This window comes from Acipenser ruthenus, chromosome 30 (assembly GCF_902713425.1).
Source record: "Acipenser ruthenus chromosome 30, fAciRut3.2 maternal haplotype, whole genome shotgun sequence".
NCBI classification, from domain to species: domain Eukaryota; kingdom Metazoa; phylum Chordata; class Actinopteri; order Acipenseriformes; family Acipenseridae; genus Acipenser; species Acipenser ruthenus.
The window spans coordinates 8,174,256-8,190,582 of record NC_081218.1 but is presented as its reverse complement, the minus strand read 5'-3'; the positions used below and the strand labels follow the sequence as shown (position 1 = coordinate 8,190,582).

The window sequence follows — 16,327 nt, the reverse complement described above, 5'->3', positions numbered from 1 at the left end:
TGTTACTAGAAACTAGAGATCAAATTTGCATGGCTCTTCATTCACCTAAAAACTGTTACAAAAGCAGCACCACTGTCTTATGAACGGGAGTGGGGTGTCTAATGTGCCAGTGGGTGTCAAAACGCCTTTACTGGACTTCACTGAGCTAATTGTCAGGTTAACCCTCATAAGGTAACCTGACCCCACAGTGCTTTAGTATCAGTTATTATGTGGATCTAGTGATTTGATTTTTTGCTTCCTTTTAGGTAGTTGTCAGGCACCCATCCTGTTACACTATGCAAAGGATAATTCCAGTCCCGGTAGCCTGGTTGAATTTCCCATATTGTTTTAGGTATGGGGTCCGTATGGACCCCAGGTGTAGTGTATCAGCAGGCCCAACCTTCTCACATGAATATCTCAGGCACTGTAATAGCTAGATTCCCTTCCAATGATGTATCGTATGTCCTGAACATATGTTCCTAAGTGAAACTATAGCAAACCGAAACTAAGGCTTGAGTCATGTGACATGAGTCAGCTCCTAAGTTTCATTTGTTGCCTATTACTCAGTCGCTTCAACAGATAGCGTTCCGGTTTCCACATCATTTAAAAGCGCAGGCTTTCCATCGATGTCAGGCATGCCTGTATGCATTTGGTGCTCAAGGTTCTAGCTCTGCTAAGCTATGACAGTTTTGAAAACAGGAAAAGAGATCCTTTTAAGATTGCTGATGGCACAAATGACAGCTTGCAATCCGGTCCTCCAACGGTTTCACTGCGATAAGTGCTGTTAATCGTGGGCTTCAGCAGCTGGCTGGGAGTGGGCGATTGTGAGTCTCAACCCACTTGACCTGGGTCTCTAATTACAAGGTGCAGTGCAGCGCCAGTGAGAATAGTCAGCTCCCCCGGGGAATGTGGAAGCTGCCACCTGTCCTCTCCACATGTAAAGGACGCAATGATGTACACTACAGCAGAGTGACAGGTTAGATCAAGCAGACCAGGGGCTGATAGACTCTGTGGGTTCAGAAACTAATACTCATATAATCCCAAAAAGAAGAAGAAGAAGAAGAAGAAGAAGAAGAAGAAGAAGAAGAAGAAGAAGAAGAAGAAGAAGAAGAAGAAATTATAGTCTTAAAGTCATCATGTCATACCTACCGAGTCTCATTAATTAAGAGAATAACTTTGCGGGGATTTAAAGAATGACCTTAAAAAGAAAGAGCTTCTGCGCACGGTTAACGGTTCCTGTTTTCTGAAGTCCACATTGCATTCCACATTCCGGTTTCTCATTGAGCGGAACTGTGGGAAACCCTCTGTAGTGTTTTCTGAACTGTTTGAGAATTTCGCCAAAAGTGGAACTCCAGGCAGATGAAAGAGTGGAATCATAAACTCTCACATATAAGATCTGACTGAAGTGGTGGACTCATCGAGAGTGTTCTCGTGTTTTGAAGTCAGCATGGAGCTACTGTAGTAAGCCCAGGTGGATGTCAGTTTAAATACACTTCACTACAAGAAAGGATTTCAAAGATAATGATTCGCCACAGCACTCTACCACAAACGACAAATGAATCTTTGTGATCTCATGCTCAAAGTAGCTAGGGAGAGGCTTGTAAAATTAGAATCCACTGTCTGAACCATTTCCTTACATGATGTGAATCAACTTACAACTGCTGGCAAAACAAACAGACATGTGTCTCTTCAACCAAACCTTATTACTCGCAGATTTTCTGACCATGTTGATTTCCTTTCTTTCCTGCTGAGCAAAACTCCCAGTCAATAAAGTTTAATCACAGCCATCCATGCTGTTAGTCAATGTCTCCCACACACAGCACCTGCACGGCTGTTATTATATTCACAATTCTGGCAAAGGAAAAAGCTGTTATATCCAGCTGGGATTCCCTTACAAAAAAACCCTGGCAGTATCATTGCAGTATATTGCAGCATTTTAGACACAGCAGCTTTTGAAGATTTGTGGGTATTTTACAGTCATGTTCTGATGATTGTGTCCATAATTCTGATTAGCTTAGTTTGGATTTTTTTTTTTTTTTTTTTTTAAATAAAAAAAGCAATACATATGAATTAGAATGTTAAATATGCTGGTGGATTGTTGCTATGAAATCAACCTGTGGATGCTGGCATTCCAAATCGTTTAATGCATTTAGTATATCTAAGTTTTTAAACCTGGCTTTGGTGAATGGTTACCAATTACCAGTTTGGAAGTCTTACTTTAGCCAGCTGCCCATATGACAAAACCACCACCCCTTTTAGCACAGCTGGCACCGTGCCGCTTTACAAACCAGGTGGGAATGGACACTGAAAGAAACCCATTCAATGCGCTAGCATACCACAGGAATGAGTGTGTAAAGAGCAGACAAATACAAAACAAAACCTTCTTATAACAAGTGACTCTCGCCATGTTCAAAGACAGGTAACTTTTGTTTGATTGTAGATTGTGTTTTTGGATCTTCCTGTACACCTTGTAGAACCATCAACACTTTTAGCTTTTACAAACATGTTTCAACCTTACATTAAGTACATGCTGGCAACTTTACAGGGAGACCCTTATTAAAAACACCAAACGAAAGCCCACACTACAAAGGAAATGGCAGCTGTCAGATGTTTTCTGTTTCCACTAACAGTTCTGCAAAAACACAAAGGGGAACGCCTGGCAGACAAAAGAGTGGAATCAACGTTGCAATTAATTTTCCAAACCCAGTGTGGAGCTTTTACTAATAGAACCTATTGAATAAGGCAAACAACAACAATGAGGTGGGTTCCATATTAAGCCTACAGATACATTTATATACATCATTATTTGTTATGAGGGGGCTCTTTAGGACATGTGCAGAATTAGACATAGATCAGAGCTATTGAGAACTTTATTTCCACTATATTCTTGGTCCTTTTGGAACATCCTGGTGCTGCCCTACTATTGGCTGACTACAGGACAACTATCACACTGGCTGGGACACAGATAGGCTATCAGGCTGCTAGGATTGCACTGCTAACCCCAAAGTGACCAACAGGCAGTGATCTTCCGTTTGGTGCAGCTCTGGTGCATTGCTCTGCTTCATTCACTCAAGACACTGGCTGATCAAGGGGCAAGCTCACCACCAGAGAGACCAGAAAGCTTTCCCTCTCACTGACACCAAACATTATGTTAAACATCAGAAATCATTAAGCCACTCTCTGCCAATCACAATGCCAGATTTCAGAAAGTTCCAGCACATTGCCATACATGTCATCTCGTACACCGTAGACTACCAGCTGACAGCGATTCTAAAGCCGCGGCTAACATCATTAACTAAGTTTTTTTTTTTTTTAAACCTGCTTTATAATAAGTTATGTACAGCTGGCCTTGTCACTTATGATATAAGAGTGTTGCCTCTTTTCACACTTCACTTCACAGTCATGTTGCCCACCCAAAGTGCGCACAAGAAGACACTCCTGTACCATAAGAGTCAGTGTCAAGTGCACATGTTAACACTCAAACACTGTTTACAATATTGAACCCTCTGGAAATGGCTCAGATCACTTCCTCTTTCTGTGACCTTATTTGCTCTTGTTTTCTGTCACACTTGTGCATTAGGGGCTCATCTGAAATTTGCATTGGGGTTTTGATTATACAGCACTAAGCACATCCATATATATTTTTGGCAAATTTACTGCAAATGGTTGTGAATGCCACAAAAAAAGACCACCATGCAAAACATTTGCATTCCTATTTTTATTTTTTTGTAAATATGGGGGTCTAATACTTTTAAAATCTGCTCCAGCGATAGATGTGTGCATTGACCTTTAAATCCAGCTAATTTAGTTTCCTAGTAATTTAATCTCATTTTGATTAAACCTGTACATGTTTATCCAGATAAGAGTGGATAAGAGTAATATTAATAAAGTTTAGATATCTGGATTAAACAGCATGTCAAGCCGGACCATGTCTGCTTCCCTAGTCAGACAGATGGTAATTGTTTGTGTTTAAATAGCATCAGCCCCAGCACAGTGCTTCTTTTCCCTGTTAGACTATATAAAACGATTATTTCCTGTAGTATGTTGTATGTAGTATTAAAGCCAGCATGTAGGCATCATAACCATGACATGGTTCATGTTTTCATTAGAGGGGAGGGGATGCAGTAAACGAGTAATGGGGGGATTATAATTCGGGAGCCCCTAGGTGCACGTTTGTAATTCCATGCTAATGTAATTCCAGTAGTGAATCTGGCCTGTTATTAAAAATTCATACCTAATAAATAAAATGAGCCAATACAGGTTTATTTTGTTTCTGTTCCTCGGGCGTCACCGAGATTCCTTTGCCAGGTTTTTTTTTATTGACACTCTCTCAATTTATTAACCATTTATAACCAGCAGTAATAAGGAAATTACAATAACCCTCTCCTAGAAATGACATTTTCAATCTATCTTTGTTCAAAGCAAGATGTGCTAGTCTTGTGTAAATTCCCAGATTACAGCTTCAGTTAGGTAATGGGTACAAGACATTTACACTGCATACCTACTGGGTACTGGCTTTGCACACTAGAGATGATATATCATTAGGTACAGTTCTGTTGTCGACGTTCATGCATTATATTTAGATTAAGCTTCTGCTCCCTAGAGTGCAAATAATTTTGCAAACTCATTGAACTCCTTTCACAGAAGCTCAGCTATTATTTGGGTATTAAGGACTAGTAATGTGATGTATTGTCGCCTGGAGTGTTACGAAATCTATTTTTCTAACCATGTTTGCCACAGCTCACTTGCTCTCCCATTGGAATCTTTCATTTTTAACTGGGATGTGCAAAAGTAGCAGCCAGTTCTCCTCTATAGCAATGCTGTGTCACCCGACACTGGGGGTGCAGCTTAGTTACAGCCTGAGTGCTGTCTGGAAGCACACTGGTGTTAGTACTCTGGTGTATTATTAGACTCTTTTGTCACCTTGATATTCCTCTGAGGTATACGGAGTCGTGTGCTTCTGAATCTCTAGATGAAGGAAGTCCATAGCAGATAGCACCAGTTGTTTGTTGTTTATCTACTATGCCATCTTTGTGTTATGCTGCTGCTTCAGCTTGTCACTAATACTGTTTGCATTACAGGCATGCTTACAATTCCTTACTTTGTTGTGCTTCAGGAGCAGATTCAATATAATCTACCCAACGTAATGATTTCTCACAAAACACACAGGCAGAAAATTAAGGCAAAATGTATTTTATTGAAATTGTATAAAAATAATTTATTCTAGTATAATTTACAGTTCTAATTCAAATCCCAAGCTGCATACATGCAACCAAACTAGTGTACAGTTCAGACAAAAATATAAACAAAAACTGCCTTCTTTGAGTAGATGTACTCTACCCTTCCAATGCACAATACATTGTGCATTGAAAAACAGAAGTGCTTGGAGGATTATTTACAACAACAAAAAATAATAATCTTGAAATTATTCTTTAAAAAACAAATAGATTTTATACTTTAGGCCATAAATATGGTGGGGGGGGGGGGGGAAATGTGGGCCCTTCTGAAACAGTTACTGTGGAATGAATGGCTGAGCTGGAAAACAGGTCGTCTTCATAAATAAATAAATTAATTTATTTATTTGAGGAAAATCATTTAACTTCACGCAAATAAATTAAGAATTACACATCAGCGCCACAGTAGAAAAAACCAAAACCAAAATACACACATATATATATTATTTACACACACACACACACACACACACACATTTACAAAAAGGTAGAGTTTTTTGTTGTTGCATTGCTTGTGCATTCATGACTGTCCCAGCATGCCTTGGCATAAAGGGTTTTTAGAAGAGCCTGACAGGAGGAAAGCTGAGTGAGGTCACAGTCATTAGTTTTAGTTGCTGAAGAGGTTACGATGTTGCCTTGGACGATGGGAGCTGCAGGCTTGACGTACCTGCGAGGCAGGAGGGAGGGAATGAAGAAGAAACAGAACAAAGTGGCATTACCATTTCAAGTATTCTCAAAGGCCGCTGTTTCTGCTCTTGTAGAAGGCACTCAGAAATGAAGAAAAGTTATTTTTGAAAGTCAGGCTTGTCTCTATACTGCACTGTGCTCAAGTACATGGCGACGTGTGGATTCAAGCTGGTGCAGAACTATTCCACAGCTCTGGTCCTTGGGGTTCCTGCACTTGTAGCAGAGTAGCTTTTAGACCAGCCAGCCTCACAGTAAACAGTATATGGTGCATAAGGTTCAAAAGCTTGAGAAGTAAAGGGGGCTGCAAAGTGAAGTGATGGCGACTCCCCCTTTCCCCTCATCAATACAGGCTTGGGTGATTTGGTTATTTGGAAAAGGGTTCAGCTCCCACGCCTCCTACAGAAAAAGGAGTCCGGTTCCCATTTACTCTAGCAAGTCTCTCTCTCTCTCTCTCTCTCTTAGCGGCTCTAGTGATCCGCTGTGATGGCTTGAGTCTCATGGCTCAAGCTGTGCAGTCTGATTTCCGTGGTCTCCTGTGGGAGCGCCACGCTCTGCATCCACGCGTGATTGAGGATTTCCTCGAAAGAGGGTCTGTCTGAGGGCCGGTGAGAGAGGCACAGCTTGATGAGGTTTTGACACTCTGAAAGGGGAGAGGAAAACATTGTGGTTACGACAATGGAAAGAAAGCAGCACTTGGGCTTAATACACACATTCAGGTGGAATTATGCATCTGCCATTCAAAGCTAAATAAATGGGGTGCAAATAAGAAGTCTTCAGATATCCTACCCAGGCTACTGCTGCATGCAATCTGATATCCTACCCACGCTACTGCTGCATGCATTCTGCACTATTTGTAAGAAACTATCTTGTTCCACCCCCCCCACCCAAACTGGCTAGCAAAGCTCTCTCTCCCCCCCAGGATTGTGAAAATGCAAGCGAGTAATAATGTAACTGTAACAGAGCATACCTGTTGAGATTCGTCTCCTGAAGAAGACCTGTCCCCTCACAATCTCCTCGTCCTGCTCAAAGGGGATGTCTCCACACACCATATCGTACAGGAGGACTCCCAAAGACCACACCGTGGCAGACCTGCCGTGGTATCTGTGGTAGCGGATCCATTCGGGAGGGCTGTACACTCGAGTGCCTATTGAGAAGACAAAAAAAGGGGAAAATATGAGGTTATGGTTCTGCAATTGGCTCTTTTGAAAATGTACAAGATGCTGCTGCATATTTTTCTATTTTAAATTACTAATGTAATTATATATTTAAAATCCAATCATATTCTTGATTTTGATAGACCCATGTATACATCTGTGGTTTGTTTGCATTATATTAAAATGGAAAATTACTCTAACTAAAAACTTATATATATAAGAATACAATATATATATATAGATTATATGAAGACACACACACACACACAAACTGACGTTCACCGCCCTTAGGAAGTGGGTTTGATATGCTGTGACACGCACTGCGGTTGCCGTTGCCATGTGACTTTGTTTACAAACTTTGAGTTGTAAAAAGCACCGGTTCCCGCCTTGTGGTGGCGCCAAAAGCAAAACATTCGTCAACGGTTTGAGCAAGCCCAAAATCAAATTCAAAACACAGGAAACTGGCGTTTACAAAACAAAACAAAAACAGCAGGGAGACTAGACGTATGAAAACAAACACGTCTTTATTCATGAAAAAAATGATTTTTAAAAAACAAGTCAAATGCGCGCAGCTGAAAGGTTAAACAGCAATTGAATTGCTCACAGCCATAAAGTTGTTAAATATTATCAGACTAAAGAAGAGCAATTTTACAAATAGTAACAAAAAAGAATTGCTGCCACTGCCACACGATCACACTGTGTGTAATACAAAACCACACGACTGCACAAGGGGGGTGCTTTCCGTCACTGGACCCTTGGTGCTATAGACAAGCTCGGGTTTCACAACGTTTCCATTACTGAATTAGTAAAAACGGGAACTGTACCCCAAGTGCGATTGTGCCTCCCGATCGAATTATACGCCACGACAATCTACACCTAAAAATATAAGTTTAATGGGGACCGTTGGCACGGCTTCAGTATATAAAATGTGTTTGTTTACAATACAAGGGCGATCAGTTTGTACTTCTGAGGGAATCTTTTGTTGTCAAACATACATTACACCGTACAAAAAACATCCCCAGAACAAAGCAATGGCATCGTGCCACCGAAACTCAAATACAAAACACCAGGCACCATGGAAACGGCCGCTATAGCGACCACTAGCGGCTTACAGAGGACGCCTCGCTCGAAACTAAACATCGCAAGACGAATTTAACCTTGCAATTTAAAGTCAAAGGCATTCAAAAACGCCGATGTGGGACTACCCCATTCGTATCATCTGTACGTTGTCTGTTGTGATATTTTCAGTTCAGAAACGCTATTCTTTCTCGGGAAAAAAGGGCACTTTCCAAATGAGGCAAGACACCGCCTGAGCCGCATTCTTAAAAATGCCCAACATATTGCAATGTAATTTCAAAAACACTGCCTTCCGGTCACTATGCACAATGATATTCCGCAATCCAAATGTTTGCAAGATAAACTAACGATGGTATTTCAGAAGACAATGGTCTGCGATTTCAATAAATAATAAAACACTTACCGTCAAAGTCAGTGTAGACGGTGTCCTTGAGCAGCGCTCCTGATCCAAAGTCAATGAGTTTCAGGTCCCCGGTTCTCAGATCTATGAGGATGTTTTCGTCTTTAATGTCCCTGTGAACTACTCCACTGTTGTGACAATGTCTGGCCGCCTCTAGGACTTGCCTGAAAAAGTTTTTAGCCAGCTCCTCTGGCAAAGCTCCCTTTTCGGTAATAAAATCAAAAAGATCCTTCCCATGCTCGGGTCTCTCCATGACGATGATAAAGCTGTCGGGTCTCTCGTACCAGTCAAGCATCTTAATGACACCCCGAAAACCGGTCCCCACTTTCTTCAGAAGCAGCACTTCCATTGGGACACGGGACCCATTGGGCTAAAAAAACAAATAAAAGACCAACCAAATTATTAAATGAAAAAATAAAACACAGACAGACGACATAAAAAAAGATATTTATATATATATATATATATATATATATATATATATATATATATATATATATATATATATATATATATATATATATATATATATATGTGTGTGTGTGCTTACCAGTTCTCCCCATTCAGCGACACGATCCTTCGCCACATGCTTTATTGCCACCTAAACGTAAACAACAACAGTGCGGTCAGTATTATTTAGTCTCTACGGTACAAGAATACAAGCCCAATGTATTTCAGGGGAGTAAATAATATAATGATCACAAGAAACTATACCTCGTATAAAAAAAGAGAGAGCACTATTAATCGCTGAATCATCTGTATTGCATATACAAAACACGTAAATAAATGAAAGCAAGCGTACCGGCGCTCCGTCAGCAATCCTCACGCCGGTGTAAACTGTACCAAAGCCACCGCTTCCCAGCTCAGCGCCGATCTGATAGACTTTCTCAAAGGGATCCCGCTCTTTCACTGTAAAAACAAAAATATAAATACATTCATTAGCAACAGATTTAACCCGTTTACTTTCAGCCGTACAGCCTCTCTCTATCGACACAGCAGTACAATAGTACAGCAATAATCCTCTTTGCACTAAAATAGCAACAGTAATTTAAAAAAGAAACGCACACCAACCTTGCTGGATTTGGATTTTTGCCGGCACATCTACAGCAGAGATATGAGCAAAAGAGTTTAACTTTGAAAGCAGCATTCCTTAAAATCCAGCGGACCTCTCAAGAAACAGGGACTTCAGTTTAACCTTCTTCTGTATAATAGAATCCACGTTGTGAGAACAAACGCCGGAGATATCCCTTCACTCAGGCAGGCCTTTTGCTTTTCTCCAGAAAAGTGGTTTTTATTATATTTTGTTTTGTATAATATATATATATATATATATATATATAGATATATATATATATATATATAGATATATATCCAGTAGATATTCGCCAAGTTCAAGTCCGAGACAGCAATAACAAATAAGTTACAATGCAACCAAAATAAATAAATAATAATAATAAAGTATTGCCACACGACGATATGAACACAACACCACCGGCATTCACTACTGTTTGCTTTTCAGCGGTAATACACTGATATACAGACGTAGTAAAAGGGAGAGGCTTTTTTCCCCGTGAAGTACTCTGACTCCGCCCACCCGCTGTACCAGCCATTCGCGTTGAGCTTGTATTTAAACACTCAAGTCAATCAAACATGCAAGTAATAAAAAGAATGAACCGACTAGACTCGACGTGGCGGGAATTCAATACGCGCCAAAAGAAAGAAAGAAAAAACCAGACAAAATGCAGATAGACCTAAAACGGGTTTTTTTCCAGTCTGGGAGATACCCTGTATGTTTTCCATTGAAGTTGATAGATGTGACTATTGATGTGCCTGGAATAAAGCCTACAAATGTAGCTTAACTTGGGAAACATAGGCGTCACAAAATCTTTTTCCAGGTTCAAAACGTTCAGAATGTCACACCATTGTATTCATGTTTTAACATATGCAGTGGGCAGCAGCCAGCTACCACATCAGCACTGTGCTGGATTCCAGTACTAAAAGCGTTTTCTGTGTGTGTGTGTGTGTGTGTGTGTGTGCAGGGCTGCCAACTTTTAGGAAACTGTTTGAGTGAGACTTTTGAACAAGTACAATTTTAGCGCGCGGTGAAGTGCTGTGAGTGACTTAGTTGCAAAACAAATAGACATTTTTTTTTAAAAGATGGAAAATCATTACCTTAGGTGCATTCTGAGCCAGCATTTGAAGCTGCTGCATGTTCACGGTTGTAACTGGAAGCAGCTGACTTGGAGGCCTTGATTACTTCTGCTGGGGGCTCATACTTGAAGCAGTTGGGCTCCATACCGGACATCTTTATTGTCATTATAGAAGACAGTGTGCCTTCCAAGGCCAGAGCATTCCGTGTGTCAGTCTTGTTTAGTCCAATCATTGAAAAAACTCTTTCTGCATCAGCATTAGAGTGTGGCAGGGTTAGAATTAGTTGTGCCACCTTGCTCAGCATGGGTAGCTTAGGCATTCCTGTTACTGGACTCTTGATTGTGGCCATGTGTGCCCACACTTTATCCATCCTGTGGTACACCTCCTGCTCACTGACTCTGCTCACCGCCTGCTCCCAAATGCTTCTGGGAATGTCCTTTTCCTCCATAAGTTGATAGTCCAGGAACTCCTCACTCAACTTGTCCTGTTCTTTGGGATCTCCATATGGAAGCAGATGACTAAACCTGAAATATTTAGATTGAAAGACATTATATAATTAAAAACCCTTTACTTTTCTGTTTCTTTCACATGTTTTATCATTTTTTTAAAACATTGTATCTGTTTCCTGTGTTGCTATCTTTAGTAAATACATTACCATGAATCTAAGAAGCATACCTGTACACAAAGTATAGGGCATCATTCACATCACAGTCCATCTTCTGTTGAAAGTCAATGAATTGTGAATGTTCAAGGACTGGCTCCTTGAAGGGCAGCTTCTTAAAGGCATAGTCAACAGCTGCAACAAAGAATGCCCTCACAGCCTTGTGGAAGTTGTCTACCTGGTACTGACTGATCTCACCAGCTTCATGCAGACGGTTGAGGGTTGTTCTTGTTGTCCAGCCAACATTAAGCTTGTGATCTAGTTAATAACAAAACTTAGAATAAATATATTGTTCCCTTTAGTGTTTATTGCTTTATGCAAGTTTTTATTTTGTTAGTCAGATTCAGTTTGACATTGTTTTACAAAGTTTAAGATTACCCAAAAGAGTAATTAACATCAACAGTAAACATTCCTAGAAATTAATCTTTTCAAATATTTTTAATACCTGCCTTTGAATTCCACATCTTTAAAATTATTTTTACATAGATTTCTATTTTTAGCACATACCTGCCACCTGGTTCTGTTTGTCCTTATACTCAACTTCACACACATCAGCATTTTTTATTGCAGTTGTGGTAACAAACTTGGACATGAGTTTCTTAACATAAGACCTCATCTGAAAAAGAAAAATCACAAATTATATTAATAATAATACAATGGTAAAATGTTCAAAACAAATCATTATTTAATTATACAACTTTAATTATAATGTTGTGGAAAGAAGTGAAGAATATTATATATTTACCTGTCCATGGAGAAGATACACAGATGGCTCTTGGCGCTGAAAGAGTAAATTAAACTCTGTGAAGACAGGCAGTGTGGCCTGGTAGAATAAGAGGTGTACCTCTGTCATTGGATCCTCAAAATGCTTCCTAAGCCTCTTAAAGCGGGCTTGTTTCTCAACTGTAAATGACAGAGACAAAGATATATCAAGCATTATAGCAAGATGCAACTGGCATTTTAAATATCTAGGTGGATGAGCTAGGGTTGTCACCTGCCACCAGAGTCATTTTGTACAAAAAAAAAAGTATACTTTTAAGTATATTTAATATTTAATGTCCCGGGAAGTCAGAGATTTCCCGGGACAGCAGCCTTAAAAAGAGAACAATCCAGGCAAAACCAGAACGGGTGGCAAGCCTAATTAGTACTCACTGTTAGACTTGAAGTAGCTGACAAGTGCTCGATACAGCTGTAGAATGCGGACTACTGCCGTCTCCAGACTCAGCCACCGTGTGGAAACATGGTCTATGACAGCCATGTACTCAGTATCACAAAACACACAGAATTCTGAAAAAAAAAAAAAAATTTAAAATGCTGTGATAGTGGCATTTTATACAACTAGGAAAAAACTTTTTTCTATTGCCTGAAACTGTGTGCTGGTAAAGACTGGCTTTTCATGATTTATTGTTATCATTTCAAAAAGGCTTATTATATTATGAAAAACTCTTACCATCCAGTCTACATTTTCTCTTTGTGCTTGCTTTGAACCAGTATCCAATATCTACAACCACATCCTCCACATCAAAGTCTGACAACTGAAATAGGAAATTTAATTTCAACATTTATAATTTAAGCCAAAGTTTTCTATCTACATATCTTTTTAAATTATTGTTTTTTCTTGTGCATAATTATTTTTGTTTTATCAGAAAATTATCACTCTATAATTATCAGGTTCTAACTAGATTGTTTACACTAATTTGAATCCTCTAAATGATACAGTGAAACTTGAAGGAATTGAAACTTAATGCATATCATCAGTATAAAGTGTCGGTACAAACCTCAATATAATGAGTCCCAGCAGCACTGGCATTGTTGTGAACTATGTGGCAAGGACAACCATGGACATAAACAGTCGGATTTATGCTTAATATCCTTGATTTGATAGAGTTACAGACACCCATGTTCACATTGGCATTGTCCACTGACAGACCTACACAGTTTTGCCATGGGATGTTATCCTTCTTGAGGATACTGTCCATTTTTTCAAAAATGGTCTCTGCTGTGGCAGCATTAGTGCCAGTTGTGATGCACATATCTAGGAACATGTGTTCCACCCTGTCTACATCAAACAGCTTCACAGTCAATGGGTTCATCTTTTCCCTTCCTAAAAAAAATGAATTGATAAAAAAAATAAACTGTGGATAAATACAAACATCACAGTTATTGTGCTTCATTTAATCAAAAACTAGGATTAATGAAAATCATTAAAAGTCCTTCTTTTCTCTAAAATGAGATGTACCTGTATCATTTGATCCATCAGTTGACAAGGTGTATGGCCTGTTTCTCATCTTTTTGACCAGCTCATCATGAAGGTATGGTGCTATCGCCCTGTTGATAATACAAGTAGTCTTGGTCCTTGCAGCACCATATCTTTGTGCCACATCTGAATCCTTAAAACACTCTTTCATCAGTGGGCTGAAGTGGTCAGCAACTGCAAGGGGGACATTGTGATTTACCATCGTCACAGCAACTTTGATCTCAGCTCGTCGTGCCTGAAAACAAAGTATAAAAAAAGAATACTTTTACAGTCAGAACAAAAAGCTGTTTCTGTGGTTAGTCTTCCAGTGTAACAAATGGGAAAAGTACCAGTCAAATGCGTTTGCCAATATCTTCTGTACAAGAAGAAAATAATTTTGGAAAAAACAAAATGTTAAAGAAGTTATTCATTCATACCTTCGCCTCAAGTTGTGTCATGTTATCCACCTTTGGAGCTGTGTTCACTGTAAATTTGGTAATTTGCTGCGATTGCTCCACTGCCTTGACCTTCCTCTGGTGTGACTCGCTCTCTATGTGACGCTCCACATCTGCATGGCCCATATGGTAACAAGCATTCTCAGTTCTGCAAATCTCGCACCAAAAATGATGCTGCGTGAGTCCCTTCTTAATAAAGGGCCATTCTGTTGTCCACCCGGGCTGGAATTTGGATTTATAAGTGGCTGCCCCACATTTGGTTCTTGATTTTCCAGAAGAATTTGACTTCTTGGCTGGCACAGACTTTTTTGTAGAGTCATCTGGTTCTGTCCCATCAGCTGAATCTTCCCCTACACACTCTATCCTGGCTGCCTTTTCAGCAGGTACATCAGCATGACCAGGTTCTGGTGACAGTGGTGTGTCAAGCCTTCCTAGGCCAAAGAAGGCTGTCAGTTTTTGGCTCTCTGGTACTTTTCGCTTTGATCCTGGTAGACACACTTTGGGTTGTTGCTGTCTTCTAGAGCCCTTTGCATGGTTTGGCTTGTTTGATTTACTCATCTGTAAAAAAAAAAAAAAAAAAATAAACACTTTTTTTGTATCGGTGTCTAGTGCTCAGTTAAGAGATCAAACACTGGAGTGTGGCAATTCGTTATTTAGACAGTTCAAAGTTATTCATTTAGACAGTTTTTATTTAGACAGTTATTTAGTTTCTATTTGAAAATGGTGTCTGACAAATTAATAAATAATAACAACAACAATCGTATTAATAATAATACTCCTGGTCTATAATTTCAGTAACGGATATTTGCATATTTATAAATCATTCAACATCGAGCTCTAGAATGCTTTTACATATATATTTATATATAACAGTTTATCTGTCAAAAAGAACTCAAAGCAGACAAACCATCATCAAAGCAATTTGAACTTAACCACGAATAATATAAATAAACTATAATAAAGTTTTTTGTTAAAATTACAATTGATGTCATTAATCTGATTTTATAATAGCAGCGAAGGATACTAGCTATATCTATGAACTTCAAAGCAACGCATAATTATTAGCATCATAAATAATCACGGATGATCAGATAAGCACAAATCTTAAGAAGATTAAAAAAAAAAAATGTGTGTAACCGTTTTCCTACCTCTCAAGCTGTACCGGGGTTTGTATCTGCACCTCTCACTGCTGTCTCTGTCGCATTTCCCGCTCGCCGCTGCTTAAACTCGCGGAGGACTTGTGATGGACTGTTACAATTCTTCCCGCGAACCCCTGACTGGTTAGCAAGGTGGTTCATTCCGGCAGATGAAGTACGACACTCTGACTTTTCAGCAGTAATAAATAAAAACATTACACGTGCAGCCATTCAGTTACAGTGTCTTCCAAGAAGAGTGTTAGAAACTGACCCCAAAAATTGCGTGACACTTTTTTACCAATGCGTGTGAGCGTGAGAATATGCTCAAATGTGTGAGTCTCACGGCCAGTGCGTGTGTGTTGGCAGCCCTGGTGTGTGTGTGTGTGTGTGTGTGTTCAGTGCTGCTACAGGAGGGCTCGGCTATCGGCTTAATTCAGTATAATAAAATGTTTGGAGAACAAATAAAACAAGCGTATGCATTGCTTACATGTATTTTTGTCATTAGCCTAGTACTAAGGTTCCTGTAAATTGATTAGAAATTTACATCTTCCAATAAGGCACCGTTTTGTAAACGGCATTCGCTTCCAAATGTAACTACCCGCTTTCATAAATTAGTACATGGACGAGTGGAGCTTTCCCATCCACGAGCCCCACTGCAGGGACTGCGATTCGTTCCAGCAGCAGCGCCTACCTTGCTTTGCAGTACTAGTGGCATTCAGCAGTGTCAGCGATGACGCACAAACAGCACAGATCTGGTGCTGCTGCGGCACTGATAGCCTGCATACGGGCTAAACATATACCTTCTGAAATGATGCTGTACTTGCCACTTGCACCCGTCATTATTTATCATGATGTGTATGCAATCTATAGGCACTATATATATATATATATATATATATATATATATATATATATATATATATATATATATATATGGGGGGGGGGTTCTGGTATTCTGATATGCACATTTAATTTATACTGTTGGCTAGTATAACGGAGATCTATAAAAGCATCAACGCGCATTCCTATGTAAATAGAGTTGTTAGAAGCGCTATCTACCATAATTACTGTTTCATCCCTGAAGATAAGAGACAGAGAGAGCCCCTGGAATGTTCAGGGACATGGTAACAATGCAATTAGCACCCAACACTTGAATT

General features: G+C 39.6%; 2 protein-coding genes across 3 annotated transcripts; both read right to left on the bottom strand.

Annotated features, from left to right (window-relative positions):
• Positions 1-5,156: 5,156 nt before the first annotated feature.
• Positions 5,157-9,868, bottom strand: LOC131702756 (serine/threonine-protein kinase pim-1-like). The gene is made up of 6 exons (XM_059004827.1): positions 9,603-9,868; positions 9,334-9,440; positions 9,082-9,132; positions 8,535-8,901; positions 6,868-7,044; positions 5,157-6,540 (listed from the first exon to the last, which is right to left on the bottom strand). Exons 1-6 carry the CDS (start codon positions 9,676-9,678, stop codon positions 6,368-6,370), a joined length of 951 nt encoding a protein of 316 aa, XP_058860810.1. The 5' UTR covers positions 9,679-9,868; the 3' UTR covers positions 5,157-6,367.
• LOC117429787 (uncharacterized) lies at positions 9,853-15,867 on the bottom strand. 2 transcript variants are annotated; one of them, XM_059004825.1, is made up of 10 exons: positions 15,183-15,867; positions 14,017-14,592; positions 13,583-13,835; positions 13,122-13,447; positions 12,794-12,878; positions 12,496-12,630; positions 12,089-12,246; positions 11,851-11,959; positions 11,358-11,601; positions 9,853-11,206 (listed from the first exon to the last, which is right to left on the bottom strand). In XM_059004825.1, exons 2-10 carry the CDS (start codon positions 14,590-14,592, stop codon positions 10,705-10,707), a joined length of 2,388 nt encoding a protein of 795 aa, XP_058860808.1. In that variant the 5' UTR covers positions 15,183-15,867; the 3' UTR covers positions 9,853-10,704. The 2 variants fall into 2 exon arrangements, with proteins under 2 accessions (XP_058860808.1, XP_058860809.1); XM_059004826.1 differs by lacking the exons at positions 13,122-13,447; positions 14,017-14,592; positions 15,183-15,867 and having other exon boundaries at positions 13,583-13,725.
• Positions 15,868-16,327: the final 460 nt, after the last annotated feature.

Coding starts and splice junctions, on each gene's coding strand:
- LOC131702756 (XM_059004827.1), bottom strand. CDS start 9,678: ATGCTGCTTTCAAAGTTAAACTCTTTTGCTCATATCTCTGCTGTAGAT. Junction 9,441..9,602: donor AAAAATCCAAATCCAGCAAG/GTTGGTGTGCGT, acceptor TTGTTTTTACAG/TGAAAGAGCGGGATCCCTTT. Junction 9,133..9,333: donor GGATTGCTGACGGAGCGCCG/GTACGCTTGCTT, acceptor GTTTACGTTTAG/GTGGCAATAAAGCATGTGGC.
- LOC117429787 (XM_059004825.1), bottom strand. CDS start 14,592: ATGAGTAAATCAAACAAGCCAAACCATGCAAAGGGCTCTAGAAGACAG. Junction 13,836..14,016: donor TGACACAACTTGAGGCGAAG/GTATGAATGAAT, acceptor CTTTGTTTTCAG/GCACGACGAGCTGAGATCAA. Junction 12,631..12,793: donor GAGAAAATGTAGACTGGATG/GTAAGAGTTTTT, acceptor TTTTTTTTTCAG/AATTCTGTGTGTTTTGTGAT.